Below are 20,348 nucleotides of genomic sequence, written 5' to 3'. Positions count from 1 at the left end.
AATAAGCGGGGAATAAGGGTATATTCCTAAAATCAGCGTTGAAAAGGAGCAAAGGAAGACTCATGTTGTGAATGGAAGACTCGACAAGTCCTTTCAAGACGAAGAAACACTCGAGCCGTTTCGCTTCAGTAACCGCGGTCTTGGTTCAGCTCCTCCCGGATTCCTTTGTTTAATGCCTTATTGCGATATTTTAACACGGTTCCGCTGTTGCCATGCGGCTCCACGCTTACCCTGCTCGTCGTGTGTCGCCACAGTCGACCAAGAATCATCTTGTTCTATACACACACTGCAGTTATGCAATCGAGATGTTTTTTCTTTGGGATTACCTCTCCTTTTTAGGAGGATCTTTCAGATACTATGTTTGTGTTCCAAAAAAGAAAAATTTCGATATCGTTGAAAAAAAAAATTATCTCGTAAAAAAGAAGAAAAAGATATTTTGAATTGTTTTCATCACTATTTTATCCAAACCATAATCTATATTAAATGGATTGAAATTTTTAATTCACGCTATAAAAAAAAATTCATCGAAATGATTGATTTTAGAAGAAAAATCAAATCGAGTTATAGTGAGTATAATATGATAATTTTATGGATTTTAATAATAATTTTTTTTTTATAATATATATTTTTCATACTATCTTATTTTGTATTTTTAACTGCAAGATATCTTAATCACAAGATTTACGGAACAAACGCAACAGAGTGTTAAAATTGTATTGTCGATTTACTTCCACAGGAAGGAGATTTAATAACACTGTTAACAATATAAGTGAGGCTAGGAGTAAAGTTGAAGAAGAAAGAGGCTTCTCCAAGCAGCGCAAATAATAGTTTGCAAGAAGCGCGGATATCCGGCGGATGCTCGTATGCGTAAATGTTCTATGGCTTGCGTTAGACGTTAGAAATAAACTGCGTACTTTTTTAACATTCGTACTTTGCAAAAATAAATTTTATAACGCGTAAAATAACATTTTTGAAGAATATTTATTTAATATATTCTCTTATTGAGTGATAGAAAAATAGATTAAAATTTAAGAAAACTTTTTATTTTTATTTTTAAATTATGAGCTAACCTAAAAATAGTCATTGATCTTCGGCAAGTTTAAGCATTGTTTATATTATTCCATCTAATCTATAAATAATACATATCTAATAAAAAGTACAACGAATCAGAAAAAAGAAGAAATCTTGTAAGATAATTTATATCAAAATTATCATCACGTGACAGGTTAATTCAATTTCGCCATTTAATAGGTTAACCATGTAACCTTACTACAAAGTCTAGCATCGGTAAAATAACGAACGGTTGAACCCAGCTGTGAATCCTTATGAAATAGCTGACAGGTTTTGTCGTGGATGTTTTAATATCATCCGCGTAATGAAAACAAGTAAAAACAGGATCCGAGTGACACCGGCGTCTAAAGTGTAGCTGCAAGTGGATGAGCGTGCAGTGAATTCCGAGTGCGTCTAATTAAAAGTCATCTGCATATTTATGGAAGGGGAGGCGGGGAGAAAGGGCTGGCAGGATTAACAGTTGAAGGCAGAGAAGGAAGAGGAGGAGGAAGATGGTGACGTTGCTGTTGGTATATTAAAAATAAAGGGCGTAACAAAGAAGCGGAAGAAACGTCTCTGGTTAAAGTGGCCGTGTTTACTACTTTTTATATCTCATTATGAGTCGGTGTTCTTCCTACATGGAATTTTTACCCCGCATAACTTGCAAACGACCAAAGTGATTACGCGTACCTGGTAAGTTGGTAACGTGATGACGTTTTTTTCAGAAGATGGATGAATAAGAAGGGATGCGGATATATTCTTTCGGTAGAAAGCCATGATAGAATTGCTAAATTGAAAGCATTTGCATAACAAGATACACGTAAACGTTCCGAGGATGACGTTAATATTTCAACGCCTTTTACGTGATAATAGTGGCGCTTACACTTGTCCGTTTGATTATTTGTCATTGTCGAGGATACTATTCTATGTAAATTGTGTAGTTTGTTGTTGGTTAACAAACTCTCGACCGGAGGTTGAGAATTTTTTGTTTAACGTTTGACATTGTTCCTAGATGCACGATCGATTGATTTTTGAAGATTTATAAATCTATAGAATTCTTTTTTTTTATTTTATGAAGAATAAATTTAAATTCTAGAATTCTGAGAGTATATAGATTTTTCTATCAGGTATTTATAAAATTTTTTTGCCAATATTTTTTTAACTTTTTCTTGGCATTTAATAATAATAATTGTGATAAAACTATTTTAATGAAAAATATTTTAATCTATAAAAAAATTGCTGAAATAGATTTTTGATTAACTTTTTCATAGAAATAGTACTCTTTATTCGTAGAATCGAAAAGAATTCCATTAAAGAATGCCGGCAGCGATAATTGCACGGTTCGTGACCAAGAAGTATATTTTCACAGACGACTGTACCGGAGTTTTGCGGAGAAAGAGATTTCCGGGCTCCTTTCAATGAACGGCCAACATTCTCATGGTGAGAAAATATATTTCACACGACGATGATCATTCTCGCATTTCTCTTCCTTTCTTACCAAATTTCCAAAAATTTATTTTTTATTTAAATCCAGAAAATTCGATGAATAATGAATTACATTGAAATCGAAAAAAAATTATTCTTCTACGTTTACTCGTTTAATTTTAATTCTAAAAAACGAAATATTTTTTATTAACACACTTTTAGAAATTTCATGTTAGATATTCTATATATTTATGCATCTCAAAAGAGCATTATAATTTTCATATATAATTTTGAAAATTATAAATGAAATTTCTTTAATATTTGAAAATATCTAAAAAATATAGAAAATACAATTTGTTTATTTTATAAACAGAGGCCGGTATGATATACAGGTGGCAAAGGACGACAACCACCTTGATGATTAATTCGCATCACGTGTATACAAGCGCATAATTGCATGCCCTTTGCACCATGGTTGAATACGAAACAGAAAGAAACATTGTTTGCGAACTGTCATCGATATTAATTACAAAATCAACGTCTTTCAACAGGAAGAAAAGCCGAGAATACTTATGATCGCATTTAACTTTAAGGATTCGAAAAAACAACTAAGTAAAATATTTTTATAACAGTATTATGGTAATAATAAATTTATTATCGATCTTATCTCTTGATCATAAAATTCTATTGACGAAGTAATAATGTTTATTTGTAAATTTTAATAATTAATATAACTATTAGAGAACAGAATCTATCGAAATGATTTTTATTAATAATTAAACATTCATGGCAATAATATAAAAAATTGTTAAAAAAAAAAAAATTAATATTCAATGTACGAAATCTAGTTATTCTTAACGTTTATAAATTTTCATGATTTATAAAAAAATTATTAATTTCACTTATATTTCATTATTGAATAGAAACTTTAATAAAAGGGCGTTATTCTTGACTTTCATAAATAAAAATAAAAATCTGTATTTTTCCCTTTACAATATATAAAAAAAACTCATTATTTTCACTAAACTTTCCATTATTTGAATAAAATAAAAAAATATTTATATATAATTTTTCACTACACTAGTCAAACTTACCAACACAATAGTAACCGGTCGCCACTGATCTACACGATTATTCTCCTCTTCCTCTCCTATCAGAACACTATAGATCACTATGCGAGACACTGAATTCGATCAACTGTTTCTTATTTCTCGAACAACTTATATCAAGGATCGCTAAAGTCACGAGAGTCGACGAGAATCTAAAGAAACAAACTCTATTCCCAACCTACTTGCGTGAAAACTTCGAGACATAGAAAAAGTATCGCCGCGGGTTCTTTAAACCGATTATTACTATCGACTAGGGAATTTTTCGTTCGCGAGATTGCAACGAGGAAGGCGGAGAGTCAACCGGAATATTCACCGGAAGGAAAAGAAAATGTGCTACCGACAGGTGAGAATCGTCGGTGTGCCTTCTGTCAGACAACTTCACAAACGAATGACGAACGAGCGAATGGTCGGAGGATCCGTAGGCATCGACTCTTTTGCCCGAGGACGAAGGAAGAGGTAGTCACGGCGCAGGTTAAAGCCCCGCCAGTACGAGAGAACGAATAGAAATGTTTTCGAGAAATTTTTTAAATCTTGTTTTTATTGCGACAGTTTAATTTTTCGGTGATTTTTTTTTTATGATAATTTATAATTTACATCGGGCAATAGATTGTGATTTATTTTAGAATTATAAAAAAAATTGTAAATTTGTTACAAAATACAAAAAGTTAATTTTTTAAGATAAAAATTTTTATTTGAGCAAATAAAAAGAATTTTGAAATATTTTTTTTAGTTATTTTAAAATTTTTCTATTGAATTATTATTTGATATAAATTTGTTTACTTGCAGTTAAATTTTTTCATTATTAAATAAATTTCATTGCTTTTGAAAATTATTTATTAATTTTTCTTTTCAATTAATCGATTAAGAAAATTTTAATGTGAAGTTAATCCGATATATCTATATATAATTTAATTTGTATCTTTTGTAAATTTAATCAAGAATTTTTAATTTTTGTGTTTTCTTTTTTTAAATAAACAGTATAAATAAAATAATTCGTTCAACTCGTTCAACATGTACAGATATTATATTAAATTTATTTTATACCATGTACAGATATTATATTGAATTTACTTTATATCAAGCCACATGCCATATCAATTTTAATCATGTTGAAGTAAATTTAGCAATCAGTGTAAATTTTATTTCAATAAAAAGAGGGAGAAATATATAAATCTGACAATATTTCTCTTTCTAGAGTTTCTACCCTACTACGAGAGAGCTTTATGTGCCACCGTACTCTTCCTACTAGGATGCACTCGACAGCCATGCTGGTTCAGACATTTCCATCTTTTTCCCACTCCAGGCCATGCAACCCGGCTTTCAATTTTATTTCGTTCCTCAATCATACACCGTGCTTCGTCCAGGGATGCTGCAATGCGGCTCTCCTGCCTTTGCATCGATTGCACCAACGGTTACCTTTTTTACTTTTTCAACCAAATAACTGTAGACCCAATCCATATATTTCTTGACTGTTTCTTTATTACTTTGGGTAAAAAAGAATGTTCTAAAATCTTCTATTTTTATATATCGAGAAATCTATGTGTAATTAAAGATTTTTCTAGAAACATTATTCTATTGAATTAATGTTTTTAAAAATTTAATAATATATCGTGTGAAAACTTAGATTTTATTTTATTAAACTTGGATTATAATCGATATTCTTGAAATATTCGTTTTTTTGATAATTTATATCTTACGATATCTTTTTATAAATTGCAATTAATGGAAATTTAATGATAATGGGTGATTTTTAAAGATTTTAAATATGTAACCTTGTAAGAAAAGAGAATATTAAGATTTAATTAATTTTGATATTTTTCAAGCACAAAATGATCGATCAAAATTGTTTTTAACAACATGAACTTTCACGCACATATTAAAGATTACGCTTTCATTAATTGATTAACACGCATACTAACATACTACGTATCACGATTTTATCTATCTAATGGATCTTAGAAAATGCGAAATAACCAGAAGTAAGTGTTCCATGTCTGGTCAAAATTCTTCACTGTGTTCGTCAGCTCAAGCATACGTAATTGCATTTAAAGTGCCATCTGGCGATGTTCAATTTGCATTTGAATATTCATACAATTTTCATATATATTAAAAAATCTTTAAAATCTTTAATGAAATGAAATAAAAACTAAAAGTTACATTTTAATTAAATTTTTTTTGTAACAATTCTCTAAAATATGTCATAACAAAGAATAACGTTTCAAATATTTAAGTTGATATGATAAATTTTGAAAGAAATATTGTTTAAAAATTTTTTCTATTCATATTTAATGAATGTAACAATTATGATAATGATGTTTACCAGTTAGAAATTTAAGACTTTCACGATCTAGCATCACAGAGTTATTATTAAGGTATTTTAGGTGTCTTAATCGTGCTCTTTTAAAACAAAAATTCCGATTATTGCGAACATTACAATTCACTCCATCAAAGATCGAAGGATACACTGAGAAGTTCAACAGTTTGTGGTAGAACAGTAGACAGTCGGGACCAACGTTCGGGTAACATCGGACAAGATCGGGTAACAATGTAGTAGGCCCAATAGGGCTTAAAGTTTCAAGCCCCCACTCCGTTAATTTCGCTGTCTGCAGTTTTGCCCTCAGCACTGTTCAACCGCGCAATCGCGAGCATTCGTGATTAAAAAGTTATTCAACTTTGAATTTCTATTTCCTTTTCTATTTTTTTATACGATTTTATAAGTATTTATGACAAATAATACGAAAACTCGACACTTATACTTTTACGGCTATTCTCATTCCCATCATTTTTTTCTTTGCCAAAAGAAGAAGGATAACTTCATCATTTAACCTCAATTTCAATTAAACATGCGTATAACTCGAATTTATTATTACTTTTACGAGTGTTCCCTATGAATTTATTTCGTATAAAAATAAGAAAGTCTTTTTATTATACAAGTTCTTTAAACTATATTTCAATTTTTTAAATTTTCAGGATTTAAGTTTTCCTTGCAAACGTTGATCACGATTGATCTAACTTCATCTATAGCTGCAACGCTGTTAAATATTCGACAACGATGTGCCATACGCCACGTGCCCGCAACACGCTCTTGCAATTAGGCCTAGGAATCGCTATTGTGCCGGAGCTTGACCCCTTCAAATAGAATCTCGACAATGGGAATTCGAGCAATTTACCAAGAGGAACTGGACCAATTGTGCCGCGATCATGGAATTGAACAAACTTTGCCAATAAGATTCTCCAAATTGACGTTCAATTCCATTTCGCTTTGTTAATGAAGTTAAACGAACGTCCGTTTTATTCCGTTTCGTTGTTGAATCCTTGCGGACGATCGATCATGCCCGATGCTTACGAATTAATCGGAGGAGAGTTGTTTAATATGCACCAAGCGTTTAATGAAGTAAACAAGGAGGTATAAATGTAAGAGAAATAAAAATGATACAATTTTTTAATCGTATCATATTTTGCATGTGCTATGAATAATTTAGAGAATTTAGAGGCAATTAATGTAACATTTTAATTTACGATTTTATCAATATTTATGAATTAGGATTGACTATTTTAATGTACATAAGTTGCTTGTTAATAAAATAAACAAGATAATATGAAAAATGATCAGGAAGATGGATATTAAAGAAGAGACTTATCAAAAAGGTACTCGAAAAAGTTATTAAATAAGATAAAAATTTATCCTTTAAAATAATAAATATCGAATCATTATAATAAAATATCCTTTTTTTATCTAAATAATTATCTTCTAATTTTTTTTTTTTTATAAATTTAAATAATCTACATACAATTGAATTGCTTATTATCTGGTGTTTTCACCTCAGACTACTTTCATTTAGTAAAAATAATCATTTCAAAAAAGTATATAAGATTATACATATTAATGATATACTCTATATTGATATTTTAAGAAAAGCGATGGGAAATCTTACATCTCTGAAGAAATTTCGTGTAGCAAATCAAATTTGTGAAATTTTTCTTTGGAAAGAAAGAACATTCACGAAATAAGTGGCAAGCAATTTATTCCGATCTCCGTCCCTGGAGCAACAAGAAGCAGAGCATGACAGCGCCACGAAGAAAGACTGGACACAGTTTGTTGGCATCATGTTATAAAGAGTACGAGTCATTACGAGATTCGTCTTTTCCAGTGCGAAATTTTTTACGAGACGGTATTCACCTTACTTTCTCGAATGATCAGATACACATCTTTTATCTATTGTTCGATAACCATAAGGAATATCGGGGTCTCAAAATAGAAGCAGATAGAAAAATTGTTTAATGTAATCAACGATTTAATTACTGTCCGCCATAATGGTAAGATAAAATGCAAAAAAAATTCAAACATCATTTTGACAACGATTAAAAAATACTTCTTGCGTTTTATACTAGATTTCAATTTTTTTTTTTTTTAAATATTTCTAATATAACTTTGGAAAAAAACAAAAATGATAAATCATTTTTAGATTAAAATTTATATTAATAAAATTTAATCTCCAATAATTACTATTATTTATTATTGGAAATTATGAGAAATAATAAATAATTTTTTTAATAATAATCAAATTATATACCAATGAAATATATTATTATTGTAAATAATAATTGTTAAAATTTTTCTAGACAAATGATATTAGAAACACGATATACATGTGTTGATTCTATGACGAAAGATTGTTTAGGAATAGAAACTGCGTATCCTCCATAAAACAGTTTCACATTTAGTCCGACCTGAATATTCGAGAATTTCAAGAAGAATTCATGCTTCTTAGAACAAGAAGTAAGAGTAAACACATCGAACAACATTCTCTCCGATTTATTATTAACATAACTTTCAAATAAACAATAAAAGCGTGACTTTTATGCAAACAAAATATTCGAACATTGAAAAAAATTCTCCATACAACTAAAATCATTTATGATTTGCTATAAATTCATTACGTAATTAATTTAACTTTCATTCATTACATTACCATAATACGTGTCATTAAAGATTAATTAATAACTGATTGTGAAACCAATGAAAGACATTATTGAATGGAACTCAACTCATTCAGATAAATATACAACGATAAGAGGCATAAAAAGATTAAAGAACGTTTTATATTATTGCATTGTAATAAACAACTATATATATATATATATATATATATATATCCTAATTAATATATCGATATTCGAGTAATCTAATCGAATTAATAACGACTTAACGTGCCCCGATAATTTTGCATGGATTTGTTCCATCCACGACTCTATAATTATTCGCTTCGATTGTTCTATTCGTGATACGGAAATTTTCTCCGTGTCACGGCAACGGATCAACCAAATTAATGGAACATAACTAAAAATGCTTCTCCAATTTAGAAATACATCATTTTCTCTTGATTCTCTCTTTAATTTGGCGAGATAATTGTAATTGTAATATTTATAATTTTTAATTATGTATATATGGTAATATATAATGGTAAAAATGATTAAATACTTTATTATTGAATATTAAGTTACTCATTTAAATTAACTTCTCTTGGGATGTTATGCATCAATAAAATAAAATAATTTGTAAAATAATTTTCAGATCTAACATAATCCTTCTGGATATTTGGAAACAAGATGTGAATAGACAAGATGTTCCTTTATTAAAATTAAAACTTTTTGAAAAGAAAAGTTTTTTTGATGACATTAATATATCAAGAGTAATACAATTATTGTTTTATCATGATGTCATTTCTCAAAATCATTTCAAGAATGAGAGAATAAATTATTTTGAAAAATGTGTTGGCATACATAGCATTTCAAAAGGAATATATTCTAAAATGACATTCAACAATGAACTATTTAATTTCATTTTTAAAAATATCTGGACAATTTCTTATAAAATGAATTATTTCATTTATTACTCTTTGAATAAGAGGAATCTATATTTCTATAAATCTTGAAAAATATTTTTCAAAATATTCAATGTTTATTCATATTATCATTAATAGTATGTCATAATAAAAAGTGAAAAACATTTAAAAACATCATGAATATCATTATAATTAAACACAGAGTCGTTATAATATAGTAATAACTTCTATATAATAAAATGAACATGGAAAAAATAATTTTCTGCAATATTTCTTTTTCGAGGAACCCAGGAATTTGAATATTTGCCAAGTACACGTGTACAGTTTCGAACACTTGAGGAGTATGCTTGAAGCAAGGGGAAAACATATACCGTCAAGACAAAGTCAAGAAGCATCTCCCTCATTTTGTAACCCGCAAAAATTACACTCGAGGATACCTGAAAGTCGGCAAATATTCGAATTCAATTTTCACGAAATCAGATCTTTTCTTTTTTGTGAAATAAATTTTTTTTTCTTTTTTTGTAACATCAAATGTATATTACCAATCGAAAAATATGAATTACGATTTCCTTTTCGAATCTTCTTTTAATTTGCCAATAATTTAAAATTAGATCATTCAACGTCAACAACATAAATTTATTTCTTATTTCATTATAAATAATAAGAGATTCCTAATTTTTCTTTTACATTCTAAATAATTTCTATTCTAACATATCAAGCTAAATACATGCACATTTTTATAAAAAAAGAAAAACGATATAATTATGTACTTACTTGGATTTCGTTGTATTTCATGATAGAGAATAGTTAATATCTCCTTAGGATTCAGGTAATCTGTTAGTCCATCGGTGGCAAGAACCAAAAAATCCTCTGTTCCGTCTAAAGGAACAGATTTAATTTCTGGCTCGCCTGTTACGAATGGCTTGTATCGAACATCGCCTGAAATCAAGCAAAAATATATCGAATTATTACAAGAATTATAAAAATTGTAAAAAATAATTTTTATCTTAGTATAGAATGATTTTTATAAACTGCAATTCGATTGTTTTTTTATTAGTTTCGATAAATTAGTTAAAAAACACTTGATTGTTGGGCCTAAAATTCCATGTTTATTTAATTTAACTGTAAAGGATTTTCATTCATGATTATAGTAAATCGATGAAAAAATCACGTAAATTTATAATAACCGGAAGTATCTGTATGGTACCATTATTTAAATGAGCTACGCCATTCATTAAATAGATAATTAAAGTTAATTGCAACCTAGTTGAATACTGATACTCCCCACATTTTACCGTCGCGTGTTTTTCAAATGTAAAAAAAACATTACGTGTAATGAATAACTGTAACAGTTAACTTGAATTCCATAAAATTACACGTCACGGGATATGAGATTCTCTCTCTTTTTCTCCATTTATTCTTTTATTTAAGACCGTGAATTGAAAAATTTTTCAGATATCATAAGTTTAATTCGAATCATAATCATATTAAAAATTTTTAAAGAAATTGATCAATATTGTTTCATATTATATTCTCATTTATAAGAATATAAACTGCGCCATCTATGATATAAACTATCTAATTATGTACTGCAAACATAAACTGCAATACAAAAACAAAATTTTAAATTATGTTACTTGTAAAAGAAATCATGTTTCGATTAAAATCGATATAATATATTGTTCAATCGAGTATTTTCTTAAATTTAACATTTGAAAAAAGAAAAGATTATATTTTGTTTCATCGATATTATAATTAACATTGCATATTTTGTGATTTTAAAAATCTATCAAAATAATTCAAGAGAAAGAGATTTGATATATTAATATTATGTTACAAATACAAATCATTCGAGAATTATTATTTTTTATAATAATAATTGAGCAACGTTTTTTTACTTTTCAATTAATTTCAAATATATAAATTACTTATTTTTATAATCAACTTATTAAAAATTTTTATCATTAGAACTATTCTAAGTTATTACGGATACTTGAAACATAATAATTTAATATTTAACATATTATTTATAAATTAAAATAAAAATAAACACTTGCAAAAAAAATAGAAATTAGTGAGACATCTGGTAGCAATCTCTGACACTACTTTGACAGGAATTAGAATGATTTGACACGTATTTCTATTCCAGACGTTCGAAAATACCATAAATTTAAATCGAATATGTTATATAATAATAATAAAAAATTTTGCAAGATTTAATATAAGTCTGATTATTTTCATTAACAAAATGAAATTTAAAAAAAACATTAAGCAAATGTTTCTCTGATATTACTTGTCTGAATATGATTAATATTCCGATCGATATTTATTTACAAATATTTACGATCGATGAAAGAATCATAAATAAAATATAATTCTATGATAAATATCACTTATCGAAATTTTATGACGTCGAAGCAAAATTCTTCGCAGAGGACAAGCGTTCGAGACACGCGTCTTCTCGCGATGCATAAACGGTTTAATGGGCTGTTAATTATTCCGAGCATGCAATTGTAGAAGCCACCCAGTAAAGCGTCCATTGCTCGAAGCATGGTTGCACGTACTATTGTGTCAGCGGTCAAACGGAACCAACAGGATACCCGACACGCGTCCAGAATTTTTTCTTTCCTTTTCTTCGTGGTACCTAAGCCATAGTTGGCCAGCTGTTAGTATACGCAAATTCTTCCTATTTGGTTTCTACGCGAAACACGTGACTTTAAACCGAATCAAATTATCTCGTAAAGATGATTAAGATTTAGATGATTAAAAGATGATGAATTTAATTGATGAAGATTCAAATTACGTATGTATAATAGATCGTTACAATATGTGATTGCTTAAAAAAAACGCAAACATTTAAATAATTATAAGTGGGAAGCTCAAGAAGGACTCGATACAAAGGGGGCACCACATGTCTCGTCTATATACTTTTGATTTTTTATATCATAATATGATAAATTAATACAACGTGATAATATTAGTTTCGAAGTTATTTATTTCTTATTTTAAAAATTGCAAAATTATATTATAAATTATATTATTAATATTATATAATGAGCAAAGAAATGGAATAATAAACTATTATTTATATTTATATATAATCATTTTATTCTTATAAATTCTATATAAATACGTTATTGATTACATGCTTATCAATTTTAACCATTAACAAGTAGTAATTTCTTTCATTTTCATTTTCTGTGATTTTTATGCAAATTATTTTCACGTATCTAATTTGTATTTAAATTAAGTTTTAATTTGACATATATCATATAAAAAGTTTTAAATAAAATAACTTAAAAAAATCATTGATAATTAAAATTCGTTTATCGATATATGCGTTACTTTTTTATCGTTCGATTGTTTTCACATAAAATAGTGCATAACTTAAATATAATATTTATTATATATATAACATTAACATTCTTGAAAATAATATTTCATCAAGTAAAATTTATTAAAATATAATTTATTTATATAATATTTATTATAATATTCAAATTTGAATCAAATTAATTTTTTAAAATAAAAACAAATAATAATTATAATAATTATTTAATAATAATAATAATAATAATAATAATAGTTTGAAACTTATATGTCAAGATGAATAAATAATGAATAAGAATCAAGTTTCAAAAACCGCAAAAATTACACAATAAAAATACGAACTAGAATAAAATAATTTAATAAGAATTTATAAGAATAAAACAATATTTATTATCAAAAATGTACGTAAATTTTTAAAGTTAACTTTATTTACCTGTAATTACTATAATTATTCAAGTAATTAAATATTTAATACATTTAATGAAAGAAAATAATTCATTTAAAAATTTTTTTTTATATTTCAATTCATTTTATTCTATAAAATAAAACTGGTTATATAAAAAAAGTAAATCATATCATAAAATTGGTATAAACAATAATTTAAAATGACTGATAATAAAAAAAGTATATCTTAAAGATAAGAAAATAAATGTTTTTTATTCCATTTAGAAAATTTTTTTAATTAATTTTTAAAAATTATATAAATAAAAAAAATTAAACATTTTCTAATATAAAAAATATATAATAACATTTTTAAAATTATATGAAATATAATTTCGATTGAATTTGTTGAAATATATATATATTCAATGCAATTGACTGATCATTAGATATACTTGTATCGCCATCTAGTGACATTTAGTTTGCATGACAACAGTGAAATTGATTGAGAAGTTAATGAAAACATACTATTTCATCAAAAATAAAATTAATCGTGCAACGTGCAAGTGAATATTAACGTGCTCTATTTTATACGTGCCAAAAATGTAAGTATTAAAAATAATATACTTCGAATAGAATATTAAATTTGAAACATAAATATTATTAATCAATAACATAGATCGAAATATTAAAATTGCGTAATTTCTTTGTTTAATATCAAAAATTTTTTTTATAAAAAATTGTGATATGCAATGTTTTATAATATTTATATATTATTAGAGATAAATGTAAAGTTAACCTAAACGTTCAATCAAAAATATTGAATTAATTATATTTAAAATATCATAAAAATTCTATTTTTTAGATAATTTAAGAATTTATGATAATATATTATATTTATGAGAAGTAACATAAATATATATTTAATAAAAAATAAAAATAATTTGAATAAATATAAAAATATTAGATATATTTTTTAATTTAAAAAAAATATATATAGCATCTTATAAATAATCTAGTGATAAAAATTTTATGTTTTTTTATTTAATCTAATATTATATTTCTTATTAATCTAATATAATTTGCATAATTAACATTATGCAGAATTTGATTTTTTTTCAAAAACTTATTTGCAAATTTTATTATTATTAATAATTATTAAATTTATTATAAAATCATATAAAGTTACAAATTAAAATTAACTTACCTATTGCCCTTGAAACACCTAATACTCCATTTACACGCATAATTCCCATACTTGGCATTACTACTCCTCCTGCTTTTCGTATCCTTTGCACTTCATCCTAAAGCAAATAATGAATATTGTTCGCAGATGATATTATGAATTTTTATTAGGACACATTATATATATCAAATATCAATTGTTTTTTAAACAGAGCAAAATAAATCTAATTTGAAATTTACTGTCAAAATATCTTTAAATTAAAAAATAAATTTTGATGATAAATTATTAAAATTATTAATTAAATAAATTTAAAATGACATTAGTAGGAACACAAATAGATAGTGACAAGAGATTACTAAATTTTGACACTTATGAAGATTATTTGAATTCTTTAATATCATTTGTTGATCTTGGATATCTAGGAAATCTTCATGTTGCACGTCAATTAGCTGAACTTGGCTATCGTTGTGCAGGTGAAACACTTGATGAAGATACATTTTATCGGCGTTTAAAAGCTGTGAAAAATTTAGTTTTTCCACCTTATAAACCATATGAATTAACATCAGAACTAGTGATACCAAGTGATAATGTAATGCAAGAATTAGCACTTAGAGAACATTTAAACAGACTGAAAATCATATCCACTATTATATTTATAAGAAACTTAACAAAACTTCAATTTGAGATTTCTGGTTACATTGATTATAATGAAAGACTTGAAAAAGAAAATTGGCTTGCATATTTTGAAGGAAGAAAAAAGATATGGCCTTGTGCATCTGATCTTGCATATTATGATTGGAGAACAGGAAAATCATGTTTGAATGAAACATCAAACTTTGAACCTGTTATAGATCCAATATTAGGTCTTCGATTCAAACATAATCATGATAGACATTTCATTAATGTAGATCCTGGAGTAGCTACTCCAGGAATATATACAACACGAGTAAGAATACATAGTCAACAATATCAACATGTAATATTATATGATCATGTTCTTAGGAGTAAAATTTAAAGTATTAAATAAATATACTTACTTCGCGATGAAGTCGATGAGGATTCACCAGCTGAACAACGCTATCACGTTTTATCAGCATGGCTGTTGAATCTCCTACCCAGGCAACATATAATCTTTTATTTAATATTAAAGTGCAAACTGCAGTAGTCCCACCACATAATTTCTAAATAAAAATATTAAAAACAAAAATTATATAAATATAAAATATTGCATACTTATTTAATTTATATTATATATTTATAAATATAATTTACATTATATATATATTACATATATATATATATATATATTTTTATGTCTTACTTGTGTCTTTGATTTTTCTATAAATTGTCTATCTGTAGTAAGAAAAGCATCGCGTAAGGCACGCTCCGGATCTGTAGGATAATATATGCTTTCTGTTAAATATTGATGTAGATGAGCAGCACAGTATACAGCTGCATCTTGTCCTGCATGTCCATCAAATACTGCATAATAATTTGCTATAGAATCATCCTAATTTGAAACATATTTTTTTAATAAAAAAATTCATTATTTGTATTGTATTAGTTATGAAATATTTAATATCAATATTTATACCTCAATACCAAATGTAGTATGTAAGTCATGTAAAATTACATAACGGTCTTCCATTTTTCTTCTACAATTTTTGTTTCCACCTGCTGTTATTTGTGGTAATGGAGTTGAAGGAGGAGGTGGCAATAATGCCAATCTACTATTATCCAGATAGCGGGTACAAATTTCATTAACTTTATTAATAATAGCTTGCATTAATTTTAATGAAGTATATGCTATAACATAAGAAAATATTATAGATATTATAATATTATAGATACATTTTTTTTATTGCATATTAGATTTATTATACAGAAAAAATTTATTGAAAGATAACATACTTTTTTCTTGAGATTTAAATCCACAATCTTCTGGTTGTTTTTTGCACATAGATTTAATTTCTTGTATCACTTGATGAACTAAGTATGCTTGTAAACTTGCTGGACATTGCCTAGAACATTAAAAAATTCTTTGTATATATATATATAATATATTATATTATATTATATTATTTTATATTATATATATATTACATAATTTCCAAGGACTTATAATAAAATAGATTATTTTAAAAAATAATTATCTAAATAAATTTCGCAATATAACTCTGAATATAGAAACCATAAAAATAATTGAAACAGTAGTTAATAAATTGACGGTAATATACGAAATTTTGAATTTATAATTCAAAAATTTATTTTTTATAGTGAAGATATATCGTTACGCAACCATGGATTTTTCATTTCGAAATTCTTTAAATCGTAAGCACAGACATAATATGTAAACATAATATAAATATTTATAATTTATTCAAAAAATAATTTTAAATTAACCTTCGAAATGTGTTTCTTGATATTAACGTATGATATATGAAATCTAATTATAATCATTTTTTACATATTATAATGATTTTAATTTTTGATTAAATCGTAGAAAAAGCTTTTAAGCTTTTTACGATTAAACACACAACAGACTTTAATATACTTAAAGTATGCATGAAACTTTTATTTAGAAACAATTTTTGTCATATTGAAAATTATATTTAATATATATAAAAATTTCTATATAAAGATTAATTAATTATTGTTACCGTTATTCTTTATTCAAATTATTTAGATAAAGAAATATTAATATTTATATCATTATAATAGTGTTCATATTAAGAAATTTATATTATTAGATAATTTATATTATCAAATTTTATTGTAATTTTAATATATATTTAATTTATTAATTCAAAGTTGATATTTAAATATTTAAATATATTATATAATTTTTAATTTTTTTAAAAAGCACATTTTATCGCTTTTATATACTAATAATAATAATAAATAAAATTATATTTTAAAACTAAAGAGAAAATTTTAATTAAATTATTATATTTGAAAAATAATAAAATTATAAAACTTAAATTATTTTAGTTTAGGCAGAGTTTTCTAAATGAGCCAAATTATTTTGTTTTTTCCCTATCTTATTATATTTATTATATTCAAAGTAAAATAAAATAAAACATTTTAAAATTTTCTTGTAAATCAACATAACAAATATTTAACAATATTTTACTTTTTTTTTAATAAATAGAAATAAACAATCATTATTTATATTTTATTTCATTAAAAGTTTCACATTTCTTCATAAAGCAATATCATTGTAGAAATAATGCATTTCCTTTACTAAAACATTCATACATACTTTCATATCTTATCTAATAAACGTACGTTGTAATCAAGTATACCGCTTTATCTTACTAGACTTTTATAATTTATTATAAAAAGAATTATCTTTTTAAATAATTATTATTAAATTATTACTAATTATTACTAATTAAAAAATTAAAAACTTGATAAATTTAATTAATTAATTTATTAAAAAAAAAAATAAATAGAATTTGAAAAATTATATGCATTTCTATATTGGTCATATCAGTTTAAGCATATCGTTTAGATATAAAAAATCTATGGAAAGGAGAAGTTACTTCAAAACAGCATATGATTCAAGAACAAGGAGATTACGCTTTAGATAAACATTTTATCAACATCATAGACGCCAGTAATAATGAGGAGACGACTGCATCAAATATATTAAAGTCAAAATCTTTCGAACTGATTCATAGTGAGAACTCGTCACAGTCTGCGAGAAAGTGTTCTAAACGAATACCAAACACATCTTCTCAGGAGCATTACCGACAGGAGAGAGAAATGACATCGATCGTCGGCACTTACCAACATGAAAGCAATGAAAATCTCGACGAATATTTCAAAGCTGTGGGTATGTTGAAAGCGACTAAAAATAAATGTGGTACATCTTTCTATGAAAGCAGAAATAAATATCTTCTATAACATTATCTTTTTCCGCATTGTTTTCTGTTTAGTTTATTCTTAAAAAATTTAAAAATAAAAAAAACATTTTTTATTTATTATACAAAATAATAATTGTAAGTATACGTAATGCGCTATTATAATTAAAATTTTGTTCTTGATTAATGTATAAATATATATACATATAGTGCGTGCAAACATATGATATATATACATGTGTGTATATACTTTTATTATTACTTGTATTAATAATATGTACATTTTTTTTATTCATTAAATATTCCATTGAATAAAGAATTAGAATATTTAATCTCAATAAATTATTTATTGTAAACCTTTTATCGAATTATATTAAATATATCGTTAATTTAATAAAAGACAAAATCTTAAATGTGATTAATGTTGTGTTGTATATAAAATATTATATAAAATCAAAATAAAAGCGATTTCGTTTTCAATTATATGCACCTATAGGTGTACCATACATTCCACGAAAACTGATGTGTATGTCCAATCCGCGACTGGAAATATCGAACGATGATGATAAATGGACCATTCGTACCATTACAATGATTCGTGTAGCAGAAGTGACGTTTACTCTCGGTGAAGAATACGAAGAATACATGCCTACAGGAGTTATACTGAAAGTATTATTAATATTTTTTGAATTATCGTATTCATTTTAACTTAATCGATAATCATCTAAACTTTTCGTAAAAAAAAAGTATCATTTTTTTTAATCCAACAAATTTAAATATTTATACCGTTAAATGGTATAAATTTATAAGATAAGGATATAAATTTTAAAGATATACTTGCATTTATCTATTAGAAAATATTTAATGCAGTGCGACTATAACTTATGTATACACTATTTTTAGTTTCTATAATATTTTTATGTCTGCTTTTGTTTAGAATGTGACTACATTGGAAGGAGATAATCTAGTGACAGTTTCAGTCGGTCCAAATAACACTAAAGTACTACGAAAGTACGAAATTACAAAAGATGGTGTAGTTTTGGTATGTTTCATTTATATTTCCATTCACATAATTGTTGGAAATATATTCTGAATTTTTTAGATATGAAATATTTAAAAAAAAAGTAGAAAGATTTTATTTAAAAAAATTTTAATTATTCGAAAACTAATTAAATTAAAAATTAGAAGTTAATTCAATTAATTAAAGATTTTAATTCAAATATTTTGCAAGAAATTTTTTTGTATTGAACAATTTACTTCACATTATTACAACAATTATTGCTTTAATAGTATAAATCTTTTTCATAATTTATTTATTCATTACTTTATTCATATTCATATTATCATTTATGTATTGCATGCGTATAATCTTTGAAATGAATCATTATAACACGAATTATTTTATATAAAAAATATTTCAACAACATATTTTTTAAACTGTTAATTTATAATTTATTTATCAAAATAAAAAGCTTTGTAAACATTATTACATTATAGTATATTATATTACATAGAGTATAATAACATATTAAACATTGTATGTATGTATAAATTAATCATATAAACAATGAAATGAAAACAAATTTAATAATATTATATTTTCTATTTTCAGATAATGACTCATGAAAAGAGTGGCCAAATAGGAAAACGCTATTTTAAACGTCTTTAATAAATTTTAGTGCAAAAATATTTCTATATTTTATTTGATATATATTAACTTATTATTAATAATTAATTTTTTACTTGCATTTTATGCGTATATTACATATATATACAACGATAACTAGTTGACGATAATATAATTTGAAAGCATATTTTAAACAAAGAAAAATTGAAACGTAACTTGCATAGAAAATGCTAATAGTGACTAGAAGAAAAAAGTCACGGATCAATCATAAATGTTTCTCCCGTCATTTATGGCATGCGCCCCACCTACTTTTGCTGAATGTCACGTGTTGCATAATATAAAAAAAGCATGGATAAATAAAAATTATAATATAAATTAAAAATAAAGAATTAAAATCTCGAGTATTTGAGTTTAAAAATATCAAAATTATTTGTACGTTTAAATATAACAAAAAAAATTACTATAAAATGTTAGTTTACAAGATCTATATTGTTTCTGTTTACATTTGATGCCGGCCGCCATAGAAGC

General features: G+C 25.5%; 3 protein-coding genes and 3 long non-coding RNA genes across 9 annotated transcripts in view; 5 read left to right on the top strand and 1 right to left on the bottom strand.

Annotated features, from left to right (window-relative positions):
• Positions 1 to 20,348, bottom strand: part of LOC100863879 (uncharacterized) — a 71,231-nt gene that overhangs the window by 50,080 nt on the left and 803 nt on the right. The window contains exons 2-7 of the mRNA XM_012494611.3: positions 16,239 to 16,348; positions 15,922 to 16,133; positions 15,649 to 15,837; positions 15,365 to 15,508; positions 14,349 to 14,445; positions 10,205 to 10,369 (exon numbers count right to left, since the gene is read on the bottom strand). Of these exons, the coding sequence (XP_012350065.2) occupies positions 10,205 to 10,369; positions 14,349 to 14,445; positions 15,365 to 15,508; positions 15,649 to 15,837; positions 15,922 to 16,133; positions 16,239 to 16,348 (917 nt within the window). The remainder of the gene's footprint in view (positions 1 to 10,204; positions 10,370 to 14,348; positions 14,446 to 15,364; positions 15,509 to 15,648; positions 15,838 to 15,921; positions 16,134 to 16,238; positions 16,349 to 20,348) is intronic.
• On the top strand, positions 1,530 to 3,225 carry LOC105737265 (uncharacterized). Of its 2 annotated transcripts, none has more exons than XR_015293866.1 (3): positions 1,530 to 1,743; positions 2,344 to 2,490; positions 2,849 to 3,225. It is a non-coding gene; the product is annotated as an uncharacterized LOC105737265 (long non-coding RNA). The 2 variants fall into 2 exon arrangements; XR_015293865.1 differs by having other exon boundaries at positions 1,540 to 2,177.
• Positions 3,930 to 5,251, top strand: LOC147656774 (uncharacterized). Its single transcript, XR_015293878.1, has 2 exons — positions 3,930 to 4,040; positions 4,780 to 5,251. It is a non-coding gene; the product is annotated as an uncharacterized LOC147656774 (long non-coding RNA).
• LOC116415519 (uncharacterized) lies at positions 6,555 to 9,688 on the top strand. The gene is made up of 5 exons (XR_004226140.2): positions 6,555 to 6,998; positions 7,129 to 7,232; positions 7,499 to 7,901; positions 8,208 to 8,364; positions 9,160 to 9,688. It is a non-coding gene; the product is annotated as an uncharacterized LOC116415519 (long non-coding RNA).
• Positions 13,582 to 20,224, top strand: LOC105737263 (fatty acid-binding protein). Of its 3 annotated transcripts, none has more exons than XM_012494613.3 (5): positions 13,582 to 13,746; positions 17,842 to 18,165; positions 18,690 to 18,862; positions 19,131 to 19,235; positions 19,806 to 20,224. In XM_012494613.3, the coding sequence occupies exons 2-5, from the start codon at positions 17,886 to 17,888 to the stop codon at positions 19,860 to 19,862; spliced, it is 615 nt and encodes a 204-aa protein (XP_012350067.1). In that variant the 5' UTR covers positions 13,582 to 13,746; positions 17,842 to 17,885; the 3' UTR covers positions 19,863 to 20,224. The 3 variants fall into 3 exon arrangements, with proteins under 3 accessions (XP_012350067.1, XP_086769793.1, XP_086769794.1); XM_086913667.1 differs by lacking the exon at positions 13,582 to 13,746 and adding an exon at positions 16,403 to 16,658; XM_086913668.1 differs by lacking the exon at positions 13,582 to 13,746 and adding an exon at positions 16,532 to 16,658 and having other exon boundaries at positions 17,824 to 18,165.
• On the top strand, positions 14,514 to 15,550 carry LOC105737262 (cilia- and flagella-associated protein 299-like). The gene has a single exon (XM_012494612.3). The coding sequence runs from the start codon at positions 14,641 to 14,643 to the stop codon at positions 15,340 to 15,342; it is 702 nt and encodes a 233-aa protein (XP_012350066.1). The 5' UTR covers positions 14,514 to 14,640; the 3' UTR covers positions 15,343 to 15,550.

The sequence above is a fragment of the Apis florea genome, unplaced genomic scaffold (assembly GCF_048593485.1).
Source record: "Apis florea isolate Af1SG1 unplaced genomic scaffold, ASM4859348v1 contig_3496_pilon, whole genome shotgun sequence".
Lineage (NCBI taxonomy): Eukaryota > Metazoa > Arthropoda > Insecta > Hymenoptera > Apidae > Apis > Apis florea.
Note: the sequence above shows the minus strand (reverse complement) of the source record. Positions and strands in the feature narration are given on the sequence as shown.